Source organism: Ursus arctos, unplaced genomic scaffold, assembly GCF_023065955.2.
Source record: "Ursus arctos isolate Adak ecotype North America unplaced genomic scaffold, UrsArc2.0 scaffold_13, whole genome shotgun sequence".
In the NCBI taxonomy this organism is placed as follows: Eukaryota; Metazoa; Chordata; class Mammalia; order Carnivora; family Ursidae; genus Ursus; species Ursus arctos.
In genome coordinates, this window is record NW_026622797.1 from 32,458,718 (window position 1) to 32,480,649 (window position 21,932).

General features: G+C 38.7%; 1 protein-coding gene across 8 annotated transcripts in view; it reads right to left on the reverse strand.

The window, feature by feature from the left end:
• The window catches only part of L3MBTL3 (L3MBTL histone methyl-lysine binding protein 3), a 111,842-nt gene that overhangs the window by 27,571 nt on the left and 62,339 nt on the right, over nt 1-21,932 (reverse strand). For all 8 annotated transcript variants that reach the window (XM_048225982.1, XM_026504788.3, XM_048225979.1 and 5 more), the window contains 4 exons: nt 21,430-21,515; nt 19,518-19,628; nt 10,104-10,218; nt 8,354-8,456 (listed from right to left, as the gene is read on the reverse strand). In XM_048225982.1, the coding sequence (XP_048081939.1) occupies nt 8,354-8,456; nt 10,104-10,218; nt 19,518-19,628; nt 21,430-21,515 (415 nt within the window). The remainder of the gene's footprint in view (nt 1-8,353; nt 8,457-10,103; nt 10,219-19,517; nt 19,629-21,429; nt 21,516-21,932) is intronic.

Here is a 21,932-nt window from a genome sequence, read left to right on the forward strand (position 1 = left end):
TCCTCTGCCTATGCCACAGCTTTCCAGACTCTGGAACAACTGGGCTACCTCTGAATCTCAGGCCTCCAACTAACTGCTCTTCTTGCCCCTCTGGTTTTAGGAAGCCTCCTTAAATCTGGAAATTTTTGGATCTTAGATAAATTATATTAGTGTCTTACATGTCTCTTCCTTTCTCTAGGTGATCATGGGAATGTTGATAATCACCCAGGGAAAAATTTTAAACAATACATGTCTACTCTCCACCAAGGAAATCAGATCCTTCTCCTAGGAGAAGGAGGGAAGACTTTGAAAACTAAGTGATTCTGATAATGGCCTATAAAACTTACCACAGGTATGTTGTAAGCTACAATACAATCTGTATTTTATTTAACTACATACTACTCTACACTGTTATTATGCAAAAGACAAATGTAAATAACATCTGATCACATGTTGACATAAATGTATATAATGCTAACCCAACAATAACAAAAGCAATAACCAGTCATATTTACGGAGTGCCCACTGTATATCAAGCACCGTGCTCAGCACAGTATTTTACTTAATCTTTACAATATCCTATGAGGAAGGCTTCTCATGAGACAAACTGAGGCTTAAAATGCTTAGGTAACTTCAGTCTTTAATTATTTCATTCATTTGTTCAATAAGTATTTGTCAAGTATCTACTAAGTCCTAATTATCTTTCTAGGCACTGGAAACACAACGGAAAATAAAAAGACAAGATCTCTGCTCTCATGCGGCTGATATTCTGGGGGGAAGATGAGCACTGCACAATTGCACAAACATAAATTAGACAACCTCACATAGTGACAAATGCCATGGAGTGTGACCTAAGAGAGAACATGGGGCTGTCACAGGTGGTGAGGAAGGGCTTCCCTGAAGCGGCAGCATCTGAGCAGTGCCCTCAAGGTGAGGAAGAAGCCTGCTCTGTCAACATGGGAAGAGCATTCTGGGAAATGGGAAGAAGAGTGCAAACATAAGAAAAGCTTGGCATGTTTGGGGCAGGGAGAGACCAGCGATGGTTGAGTATGTGAGCAAGGGGAGGGTATGCACCTAGGAAGTGTCATTATGTTGGCTCTGGTAGGCCATGGTCATGAGTTCAGTTGGTTAGTTTACATTTGATGTGAAGCCACCGGAGGACCTTCAAATAAGGGAATGATATGGTTTGGTACAATTTAAAACAATCACTCAGGATGCTTTGTGGAGGGAAGATTTCAAGGGGACAGAATTGGAGCAAAAGAAGTTATGTAAGAGTAAAGACATCATGGCGACTTGGATTTGGGTGGCTGAAACAGTCACGGTGTAACTCTCTGATCCCTCCAAGGGAACCTGTGCATGGATGGTTGATGGGGAATGACATCAAAGAAGGATTTAAGAGTGGTCTTTAGGTTTCTGGCTTGAAGACCTGGGAGGTGACAGGGATGCCTTTTTTCCCCTCCACCCACCCAAGATGAGAATGATGAGAGAGAAGCAGATTTAGGGACAACATCAGGAATTGTGGAATGTTTATTAAACAATCAAGTAGAGATGTTGCTTGCCCAATGTCACATAGCAACAAAGTAGCTCAGGAAGATGACCCTACTATTTCATTTATCTTATTGAGAATGGGCATACTATTTTAACTCATTTTTATTCATTCAGTAACGATGTGAAGGAAAAATCCATCACCAACCACAACGTCTCTTCTAGACAAGAATCCTTCATGGGATATTTGTACTAATCAGTGTTTATGGCTATAAATAACAAAAACCAATTCTGCGTAAGTTAAGCAGAAATAAACTCACTACAAGGCAGTGGACGGCTCAGTAGGAAGACTGGGCAGTCAAGCTTGGGCAAGAAGAAAGGTCCCACCAGCTCTCGTCCCCAGACACAGTCTACACAGGATGGGGGGGCTCCTGGGGCCACGGCCCTCACTCGTTCCGCAAACCCCTCAACCACGTCCACACCCGCCCAACCCCCAGTTCCACAGAGGCTGCAAACACCAAGTGTGACTTGCCTTCGCATCACTCCTCCTGATGGAAGACCCAGGTGGCAGCATCTGCTTGGCAATGTTTCGGTATTCTGCCCACAGAGTAACTGCCAGAGGCCTGAGGAGGGGAGAGGCTCTGCTCCCTGTAGCTCCCCTGGGGGACATGGAGCCCTGCCTTACACCTATCTTGTTTCAGACAAAACATAAATGACCCAGGGTTGCCTCATAACAAACATGTTTAAAATCAAATTCATCATCTTCAATGAACTCCCCTCTTCTGAAGAAAAAAAGATAAGAAATACAACCAGCTCCTCCTGCTATTGTTGAATCTGTTTCTGACAAAGGAAATATATTAATTAAGCCTCAGATTGCCATCTTTAACTCTGTTCTATTCTTTCTTCCTCATATTGTGTATTTCTATTACAAATTTATCTCCTTGTAGGTTGTGACAGCAAGAAAAAAAATCTAAATATAATGCTTTGTGTTTTTTTGACAAACAGTATGCTGCTAATCCTATAAATACTGCAACCATCATGTTTCACTCACAGTTAAACACCTGGCTTTACAATTACTGAAGAACTATCTATACATCCACCCTAGGGTTTTTCTCAGATATGAAGTAAAGAAAATGAGAGCCCTGTTCCTAACCCCACCCACTCCCACACTGGGAAGACCCACAGTATTCTTAAGAGGGGCTGCATATCTCCAACCACACACGAGTGAACAGTTACAGTTAGAAGCCTTAAAATATAAGATCTATGAGAACAGCCCCTTCACCCATTTGTTGGCGAAGTGAAGGAAGAATATCTCTCTCTAAGATCACGACATATAAACTCGGACTGCTCACAGAAAGGCAAGACTGCAGAACAAAACAGGACTTACTGTCTGAACATCTGCCTTTTTGGATTGTTGGGGGCCAGAGAGGAATTTCAAACTCTCAACTTGAAGTAGGGGAAGTGAGCACAGCCCTCCAGGCAGGCATTTACTAATGGGCCAGGCTGATCTGTGAAGGGAGTCTGGCAATGATCAATTGTACGCTGACACCCTCTCTTCTTTTGAACCGCGAGAGAAGTAAAATGAGTTTACATATCTCACATTTTTACACCTACTATGGGGTAGAGAAGGAAACCAGCTGGTTCCTGAAGTGGGTGGTGATAAAAAAAAAAGGGCATGCCACAAAATGAAATGAGGTTCACGCGCACGGAGGGACAGGCAATCCCCCAGACAGAAATCAGGCACCTGGTTCTAAAGGTTCCGCCGCTGCCTCCGCTACTGGCTGAAGGGTAAGCCCAACTTGGGAGACTCCGTCTTCTCGCTTGCAAAATGAGGATGGTAACAACATCATCATCCCCACGGCTCGACTGCATTACACAGCTAAGTGCTCCACTTGCATTATCTTGCTTAACTCCCACGACCCGGAGAAGTCGTTCCTTGTCTAACACTCGTTTTACAGATGTAGAAACTGAGGCTTTAAAAAGGGAACTTGCTCAGCGTCAACTTTATCAGTTCTTGGCAGAGTCCGATGATGAACTCTGGCCGTCCCGTTACACCGTATGGGGGCAAACAGTACCTTGCGATATCAAAGAATGCCCTTAGCCTTAACCTATGACCATGAAATCCATCGGAGTACCGTCTTTGAGCAGATACGGCTGTCATAGAGTGAATATGCACTGAGCCAATACTTAACCTCTTTGCCAGTTTCCTTGTTCTTAAATTTACAAGGTTCATACAGTTTCAAAGTTACTAACTTTATAACTCACCAGTGCTGACCAAACTTCTGTGGAGAAAGTGGGTTCTCATTAGGCTCACAATCATCTCTAGCTCCTCGTGTACTAAGCTGTGTGTATCATGTTTACATGGGCACACACGTATCTACATACATGTAACTCTTTACCATGACGTAGTTCCTTGGGGAGCAGAGGAAGAGGATTACACAGCTATCTACAGTAAGGATTTTATTAGGGTACACCCTGTTCTACGGGCAAATAATTCCATATCAGCTTTACACACAAATATCCCAGCGGCCCCTCTAAGAAGGCAGTTCTTCCTATGAAAGACTGGAACAGCTTATGAGGAAAGGGGGAAAGGACTGCCTTGTTCACTACTCCCCATTGCCACCTTTAAAAGCCTTTAATTGTGAATACATGTATTTAAACAAGTGGGTAACACCTTCAGTTTCCTGAGTGATCACATAATCATTCCCCCACTCCGTCGTGACAAAACCGTGAGGCAGGCTCGATCAGGCCACTTGCTGAGTGTCTAGGAGTTACAAGCGGAGACTGAGTGCCAGCCAAGCCGGGGCTGAATTCTGGCTCTGCCACTGTCTGATCCTTGGGCACGTACTTAACTATTCCAGCCCTGTTTCCTCACCTGTAAAACCGAGATTGGACCAGCACCTGCTTCACAGAGCTGCTGTGAGGATGAAGTGAGATCACACAGGTAAGTCCTACAAGAGTGCCTGGAACATCGGAAGTCACCAATAAGCCCTACCAGTTGTCATTACTCAGAAAGGAGGAGCAGACTAACACCTAACCGCTACTGTGTAAAAGAGCATCCGCCAAGATACACAACTGCATTAGAAACTCCATAATGTGCCTCAGTTTTGGAGGCTCTCTGCTTCCCTCAGGAAAAGGGTGCTACTCCCTTCACGCCTCTCGAAAACCTGTGTGTACCAGACTGGGCTCCTGAGAGGCAGCGACCCTCTCGTCGGAGCCGTCCATCACCCAACCCTGGACCTGGCCCAAAGCACGCACTCGGTAAATGTGGCTGGATGCAGGGACGGATGGGTGTCGAATCGGTATGATGTTTATTGTTTGCAGGTGTCTCTTCAAATTTTTAAAACTTTTATGGACTTTACAATGACCTTTTAGAGGTTGTTGGAAATACTTCCCATTTTTTTCTCGTTTATTTCCTCCACAATCACATCTTTCATAGAAAAGATTTACTTCGGACGGCACTAGAGATGCAGAATATCTACTTTCATGTCACTTTAGTTCTCCTTCAATCTCCTCCCCTTCTTTGACCTCTCAGTAGTCCAAACGAATGAATCAACAAAGGGAAACAGCGCGGCACCACCCGGACTAATGTTCCCTTGCTCGAAAGAGAGCATTGAGCAATCTGGCTACTGAGTATCCCTAGAGATACGAATGACATCCACGTTCGACTCACTCACTGATTATTTACATTTCAACATCTGAAAACATCGCATTCTCAAATATCATCGCCGAGACACATGCTCTATTTCTAACACCTCTTACATCAAATTCAACTATTATAATTTTTCAGAGGAGCTAACAACAACTGCTAGTCAAAACATAGCTTTCTGCTTACGCGTTCATAAAACTGATTATTCTTGCTAAAAGAGCAACTTCCCTTGTTATCGAAGCAAAGAATGCATGTTTTGATTTATGCAGTTTCTCAGTAAATTAATCCAAAGAGAATTTTCTCATTATGTTTTCCTAACCACAGCATTCTCAGCAAGGACAAAAATAAGTGCCAGTGAAATGAACCTTTTAAAAGAATATCCATGATGCTGTGGCTACCCCACTGTCTACTAATGAAATGGAAAACAGGCTGTGCCTGTTCCGGATTAATATCCTGCCAGATACAGAGCTCTGAGTGTTGTAAATAGGACAGCAGAGTCGGGAAGACTCAGGAAAACCAGTTGAAAGGGCTAAGAAGAAGGGGAGAGAGCAGAAGCTGACAGTGGCTGTTCCTTGTCTGAACCACACGTACCCCTCTTCCCCAGGCTCCAGGCAACCAGGAACTCTGCCCCAGACTCACGCACAGAACTGCTAGTTACGCCCTCCATCTGACAGAGCAACCAACACCGCTTCTCTATCAATACATGTCTTCAAGCCAGAAGGTCTACTGCTTCCTCTCTCATTCCAAAAAAAATGAGTAATTCTCTACTGGTTCCAATTATACTGAAAGATTTCTTTACCACATTTCTCCATAAAATCTTCCATGACTCTCCCCACAATTTCCCCCTTCTTTTAGCCAATACAACACTGTATGTCCAAAGAAATGCTCCAAAGATGATCACTGAAACTTTGCGAAATGGGTGTGGCTCCGCTGAGGAACCCTCAGAGGTCCATGGCACAATTGGGAAAAGGTGGTCATAATGAGTGGCCAGTGCCATCAGGCAGCGGACAGGAGTGTCACCAAAGACCTTGCCGTGACAGGCAAACCTCTCTGCTCAGACCAGAAGCACTCCTAAAGAGACGATGGACATTGCTTTAAGGTGGGTTTCCTTTCCAGAAGGCCAAAACAGAAATTTCAACACACCCCAACAACATAATACCAATGTTCATGCTTTAAAAAAAAAAGGGGGGGGGCGCCTGGGTGGCACAGCGGTTAAGCGTCTGCCTTCAGCTCAGGGCGTGATCCCGGTGTTATGGGATCGAGCCCCACATCAGGCTCCTCCGCTAGAAGCCTGCTTCTTCCTCTCCCACTCCCCCTGCTTGTGTTCCCTCTCTCGCTGGCTGTCTCTATCTCTGTCGAATAAATAAATAAAATCTTTAAAAACAAAACAAAACACTTCTTTATTCTTTTCCTTCATAAGTTTAACAAACTGCCTCAATCCAATGAACATCTTGGGGTTGGTACATGGGTCAAAGGTTCAATATTAGTTACTGTTTTGTATCTTGTATTTTAATTAATTTATGTACAGCTTTATATTTCCATTAGTCCCCAAGTTCTTTGAAGGTTGGGTCTGTGACTAATTCTTGGAGTGGAGCCTTGAGAGGCAGTGAGAGGAGAGGGGTCAACAGCACAGACCCCTGCGCAAGACTGGGTGCCATTCCTTGTTCCCCCTCACCAGTAGTCAATCAGTAAACCTCTCCAGTGCCACAAATTGGAAGAAAATAATACTAAAACTAATAAGGTAGTTTTGAAGATTATCCATAAATGTAAAACAGAGCAATACCTTGTATAGAGTAAATACATGCTTAATAAACGTTAGTTATTATTGGAAAAAAAAACTCCTCAAAAATATTTACTGAATGAAATAATTTATTAATATACAATGGAAATTTAGCATGCTAATGATTATTTCTGGCATTTAGACTTATATAATGTCTGAAAAATAATCTAGCTGCTTTCACGCAGCAACACTGAACAACTTTCAAGGTACAGTATTTTTAATTTAGTTTAAATTAATCATGCACCTTTGGGTTTGCACTTATACAATATGAAAAGGATTTTTCTTTTCTTTCTTTCTTTTTTATTTCATTATTGTTATTTTTTAAGCAGGCTCCATGCCCAATGTGGGGCTTGAACTCATGACCTTGAGATCGAGAGTTGCATGCTCTACCGACTAAGAGAGCCAGGCACTCCCGAGAAGGATTTTTAAATGGGTATTTGTAAATGGAATCATCACCCTATGCTTAGACTATTTACTCTGGAACAGACTGAATCTCATAAAAATCTCAGGAGCAGTGTTGCAAAAGGAAGATAAGCAGTACTGGAGGTTGCAGAGATGAAAGAAAAGAAAAAGAAAAGAAAAGGAGCGAGCATTATTAATTACACGAATTTTACAATTCCTATTAACTCTTAGAGTAACAGGCAGTGCAATCTTCAGATTTTTCAAAAGACCCCGATTTACAGTGTGTACAGACCAGATAAACAAGGGATCCTTGTCCTTACTGGGCAATCCAATTAACATGCAGATAGAACACTTACCTTGACAAATGATTATTTTAATACATCCCTCAACAGGTGATGCTTTTGTTCCTCAAAAATCTCAGTCAAATCATAGGAATTTCTAGGTATTTCAGTCATATTTTTAAATGTCTACAAAGACCCCTAAATTGCCTAAACAATACATCAAATTTCAAATGCATAATTTTGGTTTCTTTTTTAAGTTACTTAGGGGTAAAGGAAAACACTGAAAAACACTGTTTTGGATCAATGCATTCTCAAGTATGACTATTTATATTTGTGCTTCTTGTGATCTTTGCTGGTAATCTACGATAATCTCACTTCTCATTATTCAAATTGTTGAGTCCCTCAATCATATCATATTCTACCAAACAAAGACCTTCAACAGGGCCTGCCTTCTTCTCATTATTAATGGTCAACCCAAAGCGACTCTTTCAGAAGGTACGTATCCGTACAACTGGTCAGGCTGTCAAGAAAAGGCAAACAGCTAGAGTAAACCTATTTTAAGCTGGGAACGCATTTTTCTCCCAGGAAGACTTAACTACAGATATACTCTTCACTTTCACAGGATCACCATGGAAACCACATTTCATATAGATCGAAATATAAAATTAGCTCACATCTATTAGTACACTTGGAAATCATTACCTTACACATGCGTAGGATGGGCACCCTGTCTTTGACCACATAAGGAATTCCCGCGTGACTGGCAGCACCACATACCTGTGAGGGCCCAGATGTCTCACCCTCTTAAAATGGCCAATCCCTTTACATCCTGGGGTTGAGCATCCTCCATGCTCTGAAGCTTCCATTAATTCTAAGGGGCCTATAAGAAAGCCAGGGGAAAAAATGAGAGAAGCAAAGAAGGGGCATAAAGTTAACCAGAAGGCCGCAAAATAAAAATTAAAAATATCTTAAAAGTCTTTATTTTTAAAGGTTTTTCCCTATGCTTTTGTTCACACTATCTTTCTTCAATAGTGAAATGGTAGACTTTGATCTAACCCTCTTTCAATGTCACAAATTCCAGAAACATCTAAATGTGAATTAATGAGGAGATTCTAAGCAATTTTCATCAATAACATAATTAGCATATGAATACTGGTATACTGTGAAAATCTCAAACACCACACCCGAATACAGAGAAACAGTTACAGATCCCATTCATACTACCCCCACATTTCATACACTCCCGCATCCTGACAACTTATTTTAATGTGTAATGTGCTTGATCTTGTTCTAAGCATTTCCATACATACCTACGTGGATATATATGTGTGTATATATATATATATACACACACACACATATGTATATATACACACACACACATTATATATATGTATCAAGTTCTTAGTTTTGTTTCATTTTGTCGCATACAAGGGATAGCACAGATGTACATATCCTGAAACACTTTTTTTCCTTTGGTCTTTAACTTCATGTCTTGTAGATCTTTCCATCTCAATGGTAATACTCTCTATGGCTGCTGCACAGTGTCTGTATTATGAATGCACCAGAACTTAACCAATGTCTGTTTCCAAGGTTTGTTATTTTAAATATACTCTAACAAACGGCATGCATGTGAATTTTTATGATGTGAATTTCTGCACCTTTATGCAGCTTGTATGTGGCAAGCAGAAGTGAAGTCACTAGATGGAGGACCGCACCCTAAACTTTTTAAAACCCCGCAATAATCTATTGTATTTCCTACATATTTTTTGCAACAGTGTCTATGTTTTCTTTCAAAGTTGAAACTACGGTATGTCAATTGTCAGTGCTTATTTTTTTAAAAATTGAACTTAAAGGAAATTTTCATTGAGGTTACTGTAAATCACATGCAGTTTTAAGTAACAATTCATAGGGGGGCGCCTGGGTGGCACAGCGGTTGAGCGTCTGCCTTCGGCTCAGGGCGTGATCCCGGTGTTATGGGATCGAGCCCCACATCAGGCTCCTCCGCTATGCGCCTGCTTCTTCCTCTCCCACTCCCCCTGCTTGTGTTCCCTCTCTCGCTGGCTGTCTCTATCTCTGTCGAATAAATAAATAAAATCTTTAAAAAAAAAAAAAAAAAAAAAAAGTAACAATTCATAGGGAGAGCCCTTGTAAATTTTGCCCAGTTTCTTAAAATGGTAACATTTTACAAAACTATAGTATAAAATAATTTCTGATACATTAAATTTTGATAGTCTGACAAACTGTCTTCCAAAAATTCAGTATCAATTTTAAAAGGTGATGAGTACTTCAAAATAAAAGTAAAAAAAATCGATATAAACTTTGCTTTTTCAAACATTATATTTTTTTCTTTTATATTTTCGTGACTACCATGTAACTGAAAATGTAGGAAGAGGAAAAGGATTACACAGAGAAGAAATGTACAGTGAGAAAGAAGCAGAAAGAAAAGGATAGGAGGAAAGAACACTTTAAGCCCCCCACACAAGAACATGGAAACATTTATTTAAGTTATCCTTGTGTCTCTTACTCAAAGGAGGCTGAAGAGGATGCCCGGTTTTTGAACACCAGCCCACAGGGTGAATATCAGGACAATCCGCATCCACCCAGTAATCATAGCAACTATTCCAGCCGTCAAAGTGAACCTGGAAAACAAAAATGAACAGTACCATTCAGGTCACAAAAATTCCTACAATAAAAGATCTACCCACCATAACCATTTTCATTCTCTTCTAAATTATACAGATTTAATACCAAATACATTTTTTCCAATTATTTAAATTACTTCATTTACACTATGACGAAAAAAGGCACTTCTGACCTATTTTTAAATAATCGTCCATCAAGAAATGTCTTGCCAAAGGCATTATTCCAGGAGTACTTCTACAGAGATATTATTATGTCTATCTTCCAACACGAGAACAACTTGAGTACATAATATCTTCATCTGAGCAACACCAAATACCCAGTGAGTATTACTTCAGTAATGAATAAATCAGGGCAGGGAGGGAGGATGGGAGGGGAGAGTGGAGAGGCAGAAGGGCCTTTCATATAAATCTCAACTCTCCTAGAATTATGCGAAATAGGCCTTTTAAACAAACTCAGTGTCCTATTAGAAATACACCCGGGTTACAGAATATCTCTCCATCCAATGCATTTCTAAATATCATTTTTTTCTCATAAATAATTACAATATCTCTCAAAGAGGTTTTATAGAGTGGTCAGTGCCATCGTTACTGGCCACCATGTGAAAGAGCGGTTGGTCCCTCAGGCAGGGTCACTAAAGACCAGCTAGGTAGCTTTTAAGTATTACATATATTTTATCTTTTAGGATGAAAGGATATACTAAAAGGCCATATATATTTTACTTTTACATCAAGTTTGTCAGCTAGATTTCCTTCTTCAGTCTGCGAATCCCTTACTCCTAAACAAGACGACAGATGCCAATTGGATGAAAAATGCAAACATTAAAAGCTGAACAATAAAAGTTCTAGAACAATGAACAAGTGAATGTGTTTGTAATCTTGGAGTAGGATAACCTTTGTAAGCAAGACACCAAACTCAAAAGCTGTAAAAGAAAAGACTGTTCACGGGGGATGTACTGTATGGTGACTAACATAATATAATAAAAAATCATTATTAAAAAAAAAAAAAAGAAAGAAAAGACAGTTCAACTTGACAACATGAACATCAAAAACTTGAGAGTGGCAAATATTCTGTAACAAGTGGCAAAAACCACAAAATAGATGGGAGACCCATGAGAAAGCCAAAAAACACATTTATTACATATGTAACAACGTACTCTATTCCTTAACTTTATATAGAGATCATACATCAACATATTAAGATTGAAAGTCCAAGAGAAAGATGAAAAATAGATATAAATTGCTCATAAATAAGAAACTAACTATAAATAGTAAACATATAAAAAGATAATCAATTTCACTTATAACCAAAAAACTACAAATTAAAACCACAAGATGCAATTCTTTCAACCTGTCAAAACTGTTCCATTTTGGCGATTCCTAGAGTTGGTGAGTATGAGAATGAAAAGCTTTCTCATGGACTGCTGACAGTAGTATTAATTATCAAATACTTCTGGAGCGTTATTTGCAATAACAATCACTTAAAATACATCACCTTTGACTTGATAATCTCAGTAACTCAACTCACTGTTTGTAGTAGAAAACAAGCTGGGGATCTACCATTAGGAGACTGGCTAACTAAATTATGGTACATCTGTACGACAGAATAGTACAGAGTTGTTAAAGTACATATATATATGGGTTCCCCTCTTACGCTGCTGGTGGGAATGCAAGCTGGTACAGCCACTTTGGAAAACAGTGTGGAGGATCCTCAAGCAGTTAAAAATAGAGCTACCCTATGACCTAGCAATTGCACTACTGGGTATTTATCCCAAAGAGACAGACGTAGTGAAAAGAAGGGCCATATGAACCCCAATGTTCATAGCAGCAATTCCACAATAGCCAAACTGTGGAAGGAGCCAAGATGCCCTTCAACAGATGAATAGATAAAGAAGATGTGGTCCATATATACAATGGAATATTACTCAGCTGTCAGAAAGGATGATTACCCAACATCTGGATCAACATGGATGGAACTGGAGGAGATTATGCTAAGTGAAATAAGTCAAGCAGAGAAACAATTATCATATGGTTTCACTCATATGTGGAACATAAGGAACAGCAGGGAGGACATTAGGAGAAGGAAGGGGAAAAATGAAGGGGGATAGCAGAGGGAGAGATGAACCATGAGAGACTATAGACTCCAGGAAACAAACTGAGGGTTTTGGGGGCAGGGGTGGAGGGATGGGCTAGCCTGCTGAAGGGTATTAAGGAGGGCATGTATTGCATGGAGCACTGGGTGTTATAAGCAAACAATGAATCATGGAACACTACATCAAAAACTAATGATGTACTGTATGGTGACTAACATAACATAATAATAAAAATATTAAAATTAAATAAAATAAAAAGATTTATCCCTACTAATAAATAAATAAATAAATAAATAAATAAATAAATAAAGTACATATATACGGGTTCAAAATAACATCCTTCACAATGAATCCACTTTCTCAACCTGAGAAATCAATTAATCCTAGAGTCAAAGCCCACAGAATTCCATACCTGGAAGAATTCATAGGTATTATCTTAAAGAAGAGATCACACAGCTAGTTAGGAAAAGGAACCAAGCCTAAAAATTCAAGGGTCCAAATAAAATTATTTATCATTCACATACATTGAATATAAAAGCAGCACAGAAAATTGCTTAACTCAAAGTAATACTTTCCTTTCCTCTGATCAAAAACAATGCTAACAGTGAGATGACATTCATGATAATTTTCTAAAAATATCAATTTATGCTATCAATGCTACCAATAAATGAGCAGACATCACTTAGCGTTACAGTAAGTTTAAAGTGTCCTAATTTTCAACTTATCAAGTGATTACTCTGTTTTACTAGAAACATGAAACTTTACTGTTTTCTGATCTTGACATTCTTAAATTCTGTTTCTTTTACACTGGAATCAGTATTCACATAATTCATGTCTCCTTTGTTGTAGCTAAACCACTAAATTTTTAAAAATTTAGGTATCTTCCTATAGCAAACATACTCAATCCTAACAAATAAATGGTTCTCCGTCCCCGATACATACCAGAATTTTCTCTATGATGAAAAGGAGAAAGAAAGAAAGAAAGAAAGAAAGAAAGAAAGAAAGAAAGAAAGGAAGGAAGGAAAAAAAAAGGTTGAGTCTGCTCAGGAGATTGTTGATCCATAGGCTTGGCTTTGTGTATACATATGTTGTTTACTCAACTCCTAAGTAACTGTGGTGTGTGCTCAGAATTGAGACCTATGGATATTAACTAGTACATTACTGTATACCAATATAGTCTCTGAAAATCTTGGTATCATCATAAATAAAAGGGTTCTTTTTAAAGTTTCCTTGCATATGCTTTTAAGAATGTTTATGATAGATCTAGCATCTGGTGATACCACAACATTTCATAGTTTGCTGTGAAACAGCAATCTCGGTTTGGCAATGAGAAGTTAGCTTTCTAGGATTAATGTACTACAGATACCATAGATAAATCTAATACTGCCTATAAACCAGGTTGGTAGATAATCTGGAGAATTTTAGTAGTTCAAGGGTTCAATATCAGAGATGAAATTTAGTTTAGATATTACGAACAGAGGTAACAATAAAATTCTCTCTGATAAGTACCAAATACACTTAAAAATGCTATCTGAAATTATGTAAAAATTAATATGTGCAAAAATTAATACTAACCCTAATCAAAATTCTCACTCTAGAAGCCCAGATGAAATAATTTTATTAAAGTTTGTATAGTTTATCTTTTCTTACTTCTACTACCTTCAGTCGCTGGCATATTAAGAGGTTTTAAACAAACAAAAAATCAGACACTTTAGTAATGTTCGGTGATAGTTTTACTCTTGCTGGGGACTATTTTGAAAAGAAATAAAATGTCTAACAAAGAACATAAAAGGAAGATACATAAACATACAACATGAAATATTTAAAAATTTTACGAACCCAAAAGAGACATACAAAATATTTACAAAACAAATGTTCCACTATAAATACAATTATATATGAAACCAACTCAGCAATCATGCTGACATTAATAAAAATTCTAAAGAAAATAAGATGAGTGGTGCGTGGGCAGCACAGTCAGTTAAGTGTCTGACTCTAGATTTTGGCTCAGGTCATGATCTCAAGGTTGTGAGACGGAGCCCCAAGTTGGCCTCTACACTGGGCATGGAGCCTGCTTAAGATTCTCTCTCCCCCTCACCCCCCACCTCTGCTCTCTCTCTCTCTCTCAAAAAGAAAGGAAGGGAGGGAGGGAGGAAGGAAATAAGATGATTATGTATCAAAGCAGAGTGAGGAAGACTTAACTCACACAGATCTAATAGTTTAGGAAGCTGGATACATTTTTATCCAGAAGCATTATTTGGAAAATTTATAAAACCTTAATACCCGTTATTGACAACTTATCAAGAATAAGACAGATAATATTTTAAAAAGCTATTTCTTAAAAAGAAAAAGGTTTGGTTGGATTTTCTCTTCTTGTGAAAGGCAACTCAGTAAAGCACATTATAGACTCAGGTGCTTATCTCCACTCTCTTCTGAAATTAAAGTTCTATCTGCAAGGGAGGACAAATGTGGAAGAGGAGTGGCTGACAGGTGAGAAGTGACAGTGGTAAGTATGGAGGGCAAACGCAGGAGGAGTGCTGACCTACAGGATAGAGTGCGTGGGCTGCAGCCCAGGTGCCTGAGAAGAATGGGACCAGAGCAAACGGCTCTCCTGGCAGAACCCAAGAAGGACTCAATCTGGCGGCAGCAGGTAGGAGAGGAGGAGGGTCTCGAAAAACAGCCGCACTGGCTCAGAGTCAACATGGAGATGGACTCCCTTAGTCGCTTCCCCACTTGACCACTCCACCCACCAAGGTAACTGCCCCTTCGACCCTGACGATGAGTAGAGGTTTACCTTGCAGAGAAGTAAGATCACTAAGGCTCTGCATTCTAGAACAAACATGCCATGGCAATGGGCGGGACAGAAAGCACAGGAACTGAGCCGTACATTCCAACCCAGTCCTTCTCTCTGTCTCGCCCAGCAGCCACCAGGGAGGAGACTGGCAGAAACTGGAAGGCTCCAGACAAGGACTCAGATGCCAAAAAATGGGGATCTCCCTGTGAAAAAGCTGGCTCTTTGCTTTCTTATCATAGTGAAGTCCACTCCTCTCTAAGTCCCACCCATGAAAATACAGTTCACTTTTTAAGTACCTTTTTCTTAAAGGAGACAGCCCGTCAAGGACCTGACATTTGAGGAGAGGCTCCAATAAAGCAGAGCAGAGTCTAAAGAAATTTACAAGAAATAAGCAGGGAACTGAAGAAAATGATCACTAGTATCCTCAGATAAGAAACAATATTGCTTCAAGTAATAAAAAGATGATGCCATTTAAAAAGGGGAGGAGACTAGAAAATAAGAAAAAACTGTTGAAAATTTTAAAAAAATCAGAGTTGGGGCGCCTGGGTGGCTCAGTCGTTAGGCGTCTGCCTTCGGCTCAGGGCGTGATCCCAGCGTTCCAGGATCGAGCCCCACATCAGGCTCCTCTGCTGGGAGCCTGCTTCTTCCTCTCCCACTCCCCCTGCTTGTGTTCCCTCTCTCGCTGGCTGGCTCTCTCGGCTAAATAAATAAATAAAATCTTTAAAAAAAAAATCAGAGTTGTAATTAAAAATGCAACATAAGTTTTGGAAAATAGAATAGATATCTCTTAGCAGGTAGAATAAAAATATCAGAGAAGCAAAACAAGAAATAAAGTATAAGAAAATCAAGGGTCAATTCAAGAGGTTTAACACCAGAGCAGCAGGACTTCCAGAAAGAGAAGAGATAGGATGACAAAAGGAAGTCAACAAACTAGTAATACAAGAAAGATTCCAAAAATTGAAGGACATGAAGCTCCTCAGTAAAAAGCCTGAGTCCCCTGCATGGTAAGTGGAAAAAGACTCACATCAAGACATGACATCACAAAACACGTGAACATCAGGGGTAGAGAGAAAGGGTCCCAAAGTGAGAAGACAGCAGAACAATGTTTTGTTTTGTTTTTTTTAAAGATTTTATTTATTTATTTGACAGAGATAGAGACAGCCAGCGAGAGAGGGAACACAAGCAGGGGGAGTGGGAGAGGAAGAAGCAGGCTCACAGCAGAGGAGCCTGATGTGGGGCTCGATCCCAGAACGCCGGGATCACGCCCTGAGCCGAAGGCAGACGCTCAACCGCTGTGCCACCCAGGCGCCCCAGAACAATGTTTTTAATTTCTGAGGGGAAACGGTTCTCTACCGAGTACTCCACACCTAGGCACAGTATGAACCCCATGGAAGACTAGTAATATTGACATGCGAGGAGTCAAAAAAAGATGACTTTCATCCACCCTTAGAAAGTTACAAAAAGATGTGTTTCAGCAAGATAAGAAAATACACTAAGAAAAAAACAAATATGTGATTCAAAAAAAAATGAAATACAACATAATCTGTCAGCAAAGAGCAATTTCAGGATGAAAGCTTTGGATAAGGCTTAGAGTAGAACCACCCAGATCATCGTAGGTGACTGCTAAGTTGTAGGAAAAAGAGTTTAAGAAGAAAAAAGATACAGAGAGAGGTTAAAAAAACACACTTGGGCTTTTGACAGAAAGACATGGCCGATTTATGGAGCACTTGTAGACGTATGATACCATGAGCACAGAAAATGAAAAAAAATCAAAACACAAGAAATTACTGACTCTAGGAAAAACAAAATGTTTTTAAGAAAAAGACTACTTTGCTCAGCAGTGAACAAGATTTACTTACTCATAACAACATGAAAATGGAAGACTATGCAAAAATTTTTTAAAATGTGAAATAACTACTGAAAGGGTAAAGAAAAATAAGCATTCTTGCGACATCATCTCCCATATTACTAGAGAAACTCCTATGAATGAAAGCTTTCTATAAATCTCATAAGTCCCTGATGAACCCTGAAACTGAGTCATGGTCACCTGTTCACTGACCTTTTGAAGACTTATAAACACACAGGTACTCGTTCAGAGGTTCACCTTCAGCTATGAAATTCACACTGCTAGTTGTGAAAAGGTAACTGTCAACTACACACCTCGAAGCCAGCTCTTTTTTGGGTGTTAAACCACCAGATGTTGTATTGGAAAGAAAATTCAGCCAGAAGCAAAAAGAGTTGGATTCTAGCCCAAACTTTCCTATTAGCTAAGTGAACTACCCACTTTGGAGTATTTGACCTCTCTGGGCCAAAATTTTCTCACAGGTAAAAATCAGAGTTAATCTAAAATTTTTTTTTAATATGAAAGTAATTACTATGTATTCCTGAAGCCAGATAATTAAAAAGAAAACCTAATCATCTATAATTCATTTATAATCATAAAAAATCATTTATAATCACTCATAATCTTAGCCCCCAAGAGAAGCACTGTCATTATTTTGGTCAGTTTCTTTCCAGAATATGCTTTTATTTTTTTTATTTTTATTTTTTTAAAAGATTTTATTTATTTATTAGACAGAGAGAGACAGCCAGCGAGAGAGGGAACACAAGCAGGGGGAGTGGGAGAGGAAGAAGCAGGCTCCCAGCGGAGGAGCCTGATGTGGGGCTCGATCCCAGAATGCCAGGATCATGCCCTGAGCTGAAGGCAGACGCTTAACCGCTGTGCCACCCAAGTGCCCCTATAATATGCTTTTAAAAAACAATACCAGACATCATACAGAATAGTAAACCTGAGTTTTTTACACTTGTCAATATTAAATAGTTAACATCATATAGATAGACAGTAATTTAAGTTACCTATACTCTACTGTGGTTGTTCCCAATCTTAACTACTATAAAGGGCATCGCTCTATTTTCCTTGTAGTCTTTATCTTTGCATATTCCCTTTGGTTAATTCTGTTAACATAAATTCCTGGGACTGAAATTCTTGAATTAAAGGGTAAGTAGCATTCAAGACTTCTGATGCCTTTGCCAAACTACTTTTCAGAAAGGCCGAGCTACTTTGTATTCCTGCCAGCTGTGAAGGGAATAAATGTTTCATGCACCTAAGCCAAAACACTTTTTTTTTTTCCCAATTCTTTTTTCAATTCTGACTGGTCAATGTGATTTTTTAAAAATAGTATTTTGCATAGTTCTCCATTTCTCTGATCACTAGCCTAGATTATTTAAAAAATACTTCTGGTCCTAAAATACTGATTGCTTTATGATTTACATTATCACACCAAAGACAATTAATAGGAAAATGCACTTGAAAAAGGATAATAGGCTATTATTTATAATTTCTAAAATGTTACATGATTATATAATCTTAAAAACAGTGAGTTAAACAGTAAAATTTCTATTTTATACAAAACCACACTATACATGTTGTTCATGTTATTTTATAATTTTTTACATACGATCTCATTAGAGATAGCTAAATATGTGATTTATTTTATTTTTTTTAAAAAAAGAGCATAAACATAGACTCCTAGAGCTTAGGGCTATGACTTAGTTCTGCCACTGCCGGGAATTAACAAGTTAATTCATTAACTCTTTCTGTGCCTCGCTTCAGATAAAATAGTGATAGTTAACACAAATCTCCTGCACTGTTACCACCACAAAGGTCAAATAATGGAAGAACACTGCTACCCTGTAAAACACCATGAAAATCTAACATCTTGTTGTTTCTGTAACTGTTACTATTCTGAGGAAAAATTCCAAACAACTCTGTGGACTAAGTAGAAAGAACACTGCTCTCGTTTGAGACTGAAGTTAACACCTAAGCCAGAAACAGAAGAACTTCTGGTCTTCACCCTCCCCTGGAACTCCAGCTACACTTCACACGACCACCCTCGGACAGAACAAACCACCCTTCTTCCTAAACGTTTGCTTACCCTGCGAAAGGTACAATCTGACCTGCCTTATAAGATCATTTCTCTCTACTCATCCTATATTAAAAGGCTGCACTTCTGTACTTTACTTCTGAAAAGTCTACATCTAGTACAACCCCATCAAAACACATTAACCTTCAAGTTTTCCAAAAAAGAAAAAGCATACTATTGGAGAATGAGGTACCATATTCGGAGGAACTGCTCTATTATTTATGACTGGCTTTTAATAGTCTGAGGGTGTGCTCGGAGAAAGAAAGTAGATCCGACATAGTAAATGTCGGTCACAAATAAAGAGCACTTCTTGCATCGATTAAAGGGAAAATCCCGGATAAATACTGACAAAGATGCACAGCCCCTTTATCTGCATATTCCTACAGGCTTACTAATTATAGGACTTTACAAATTAAATATCTGCCGAAGTTTCCATCCAAGATATCTTGTAACAGAAGACAAAACAAAACCCCAACAGAGAACACTCACTTTTATTCGGTGATCATCCGTGTCTGCAACTGTTGCTACTCTAATAAACATAGGATTTCTTTTGTCTATGACTTCAAGCTTCATTTTTTTCTGGAATCCATGTGGAGGTTTCTGCCATACAGAAAATATTACATGGTAAGATTCAGAGGAAGAGAAGGTGGGCTCTGTGTCACAAAGACAGATTAAGACGAGCTATTTAGAGAATCAACCTTCAAACTCGCCAGTTCCTACAATAGCTTTGGACCTTACCCTCCCTATCAAAAACACAATCCCAAATCACATGGCCAAACCCCGAGGCAACAGAAACAGCCAGCGCACCCAGCCACAGGAGCAAACAGAAAGCAAAAGATCTTAAGATAAAATTCAAAATGGTGCAGTTATTTGATGGGCCAAAGGGAAGGAGGGGTGCGCTGGCTGTTAGTTAGAAGGAGGTGTCTTGGCAAAAAACAACAAGCATTAAAATAATTTATAAGAAGAGAGGAAAGAACTTTTAAAGTGGAAGAGGAAGTGACACAGATTAGAAATGATCATGAGAACAAAAAGAAGATGTCTTTAAAAAATGAAAATGAGCCATCAAAACATGTAAGATGGAATCCCTCTTGTAAGAACGGGAATGAGTAAGGAGTCCCTTTGCTCCTGCACCTTAGCTACCCATGTCTCAGGGCTCGGCGGACCCCGGGAAAACCTCAGGGACCAGCTGTGGAAGGCAAGATGACTGTCACGTTAGGCAAACTGCTTAACTTTTCTGAGCTTCGCGCCCCTGTTCTTTATATTGAGTATAACAAAACCATGGCTGTGAAAATTAAGTGTGAAATTATGTAAAAGATAACACACAATCAATGCGAGGCACCTGAAGGCCACACTAGGGAAATCATAGCTTTCTCTCTGGTATCAGTGCAACAGGAGACATGCGGACTGATGGTGATGAGATTGTATCCAGTTCAAAGCAAAGTGCAATGCAATTCTTCGCAATGGCTTGAGTTAAAGTTAGAGGTCAGGTAAAAATTCTTAAGGAGGGCATAACTCTAACCATTCATTTTTAAATCCTACATTTACCATCAGATGGAATAAAAAACGTTCTTGCAAAGGCTTTTCTTCAGGTAATATTTTTCTCTCTCAAAAATTTTTGATGTTCTTTTCTATGTTTGGACCCATACCTCTTATTATATCATTAAAAATTCTAGCAATTTATACATGAGAAAATCATTTAAAGAAAAGTGATGTCTATGACAGACTAATTATGCTACATTAAAATATTTTTAAAGTATTTAATATATTGTTCTTTAAATTTACAGAAAAATAGAAATGATAAAGGAAGTTGTTAGAGATGAAAAAAATTTTAAGTAAATTTCATTACTTATTCTTCCCTTGCAAAGAAATGAGGTTTACTTTGAATCTTACCAAATTATATGTAAGATGCAACGGCTCTGATTAGAAAGATACTATACAAAAAAGCAGGTGACCTTGTATTTTGATAATTAAACATGCTCATTAATAGCAATAAAATGAAAAACAGCAACTCAGCTTGCCATAAACAAATCTAAAGGAGTCATTACATATAATTTTCATTAGAAAATATCCCATCTTGTTTTGGTTTTTCAGAATATCTAGCTGGAAAAACAGAAGTTAGCCATAAGATCACACCAACTCATTTCACACAAATTCAAGCAAAATTATTTTCCAAGGAGACAAGTCTAAAATGAAAGTATTTTCTGGATGCAAACAACAAAAACCCCAGTAACAATTTTGACTTTCAAATTTGTAAGAGGTCAAAAACGTCTTCTGTGGCCTTCTGTTTCCCTCCCTGGTTCACTCATACTATCTCTCTCTTTCTGTTCTTGAAATTCAATGAATTCAATGAACACTACTGTCAACACAAATTAATCAAATACTGTAAAACAGATTAACTCACCACTTTGAAAGCTCTTGCAGGAGCAGGTAAAGAATTGGTTTCTTCTAAGTATTTATCCCAAGAAAAATGTTTCACATTTGGATAACCTAAGAAAGAAAAAAGTAAGTCCTGTCAGGCTTAACCAAAATGACAGTGAGAACCACAAACTGACCTGTAAAACCATGACATATTATTACTATAACCTAGGAAGTAATGTTCATATTCCACATAACAACTTTAAACTGAATAACACACGCAGCACTAATTGTAATAATTACATTACTTTCATCTTGATCATGACTCCTCTATTACCTTTTAAATGAAAATTTAACATATATGTATATGTATAATTTATCTTCTCAGGTAAGTCCTATATACAGATACACACAAACAAAAGTACCCTTTAATGTCTAATTCTACTTCTACTAATCTAGGAAAAGCTCATGTCCACATAGACAATGCACAGTTGTTTGTTAATGTAAAAATGTAAAAACAAGTTTAATAACCATAATACAGAAAAAATG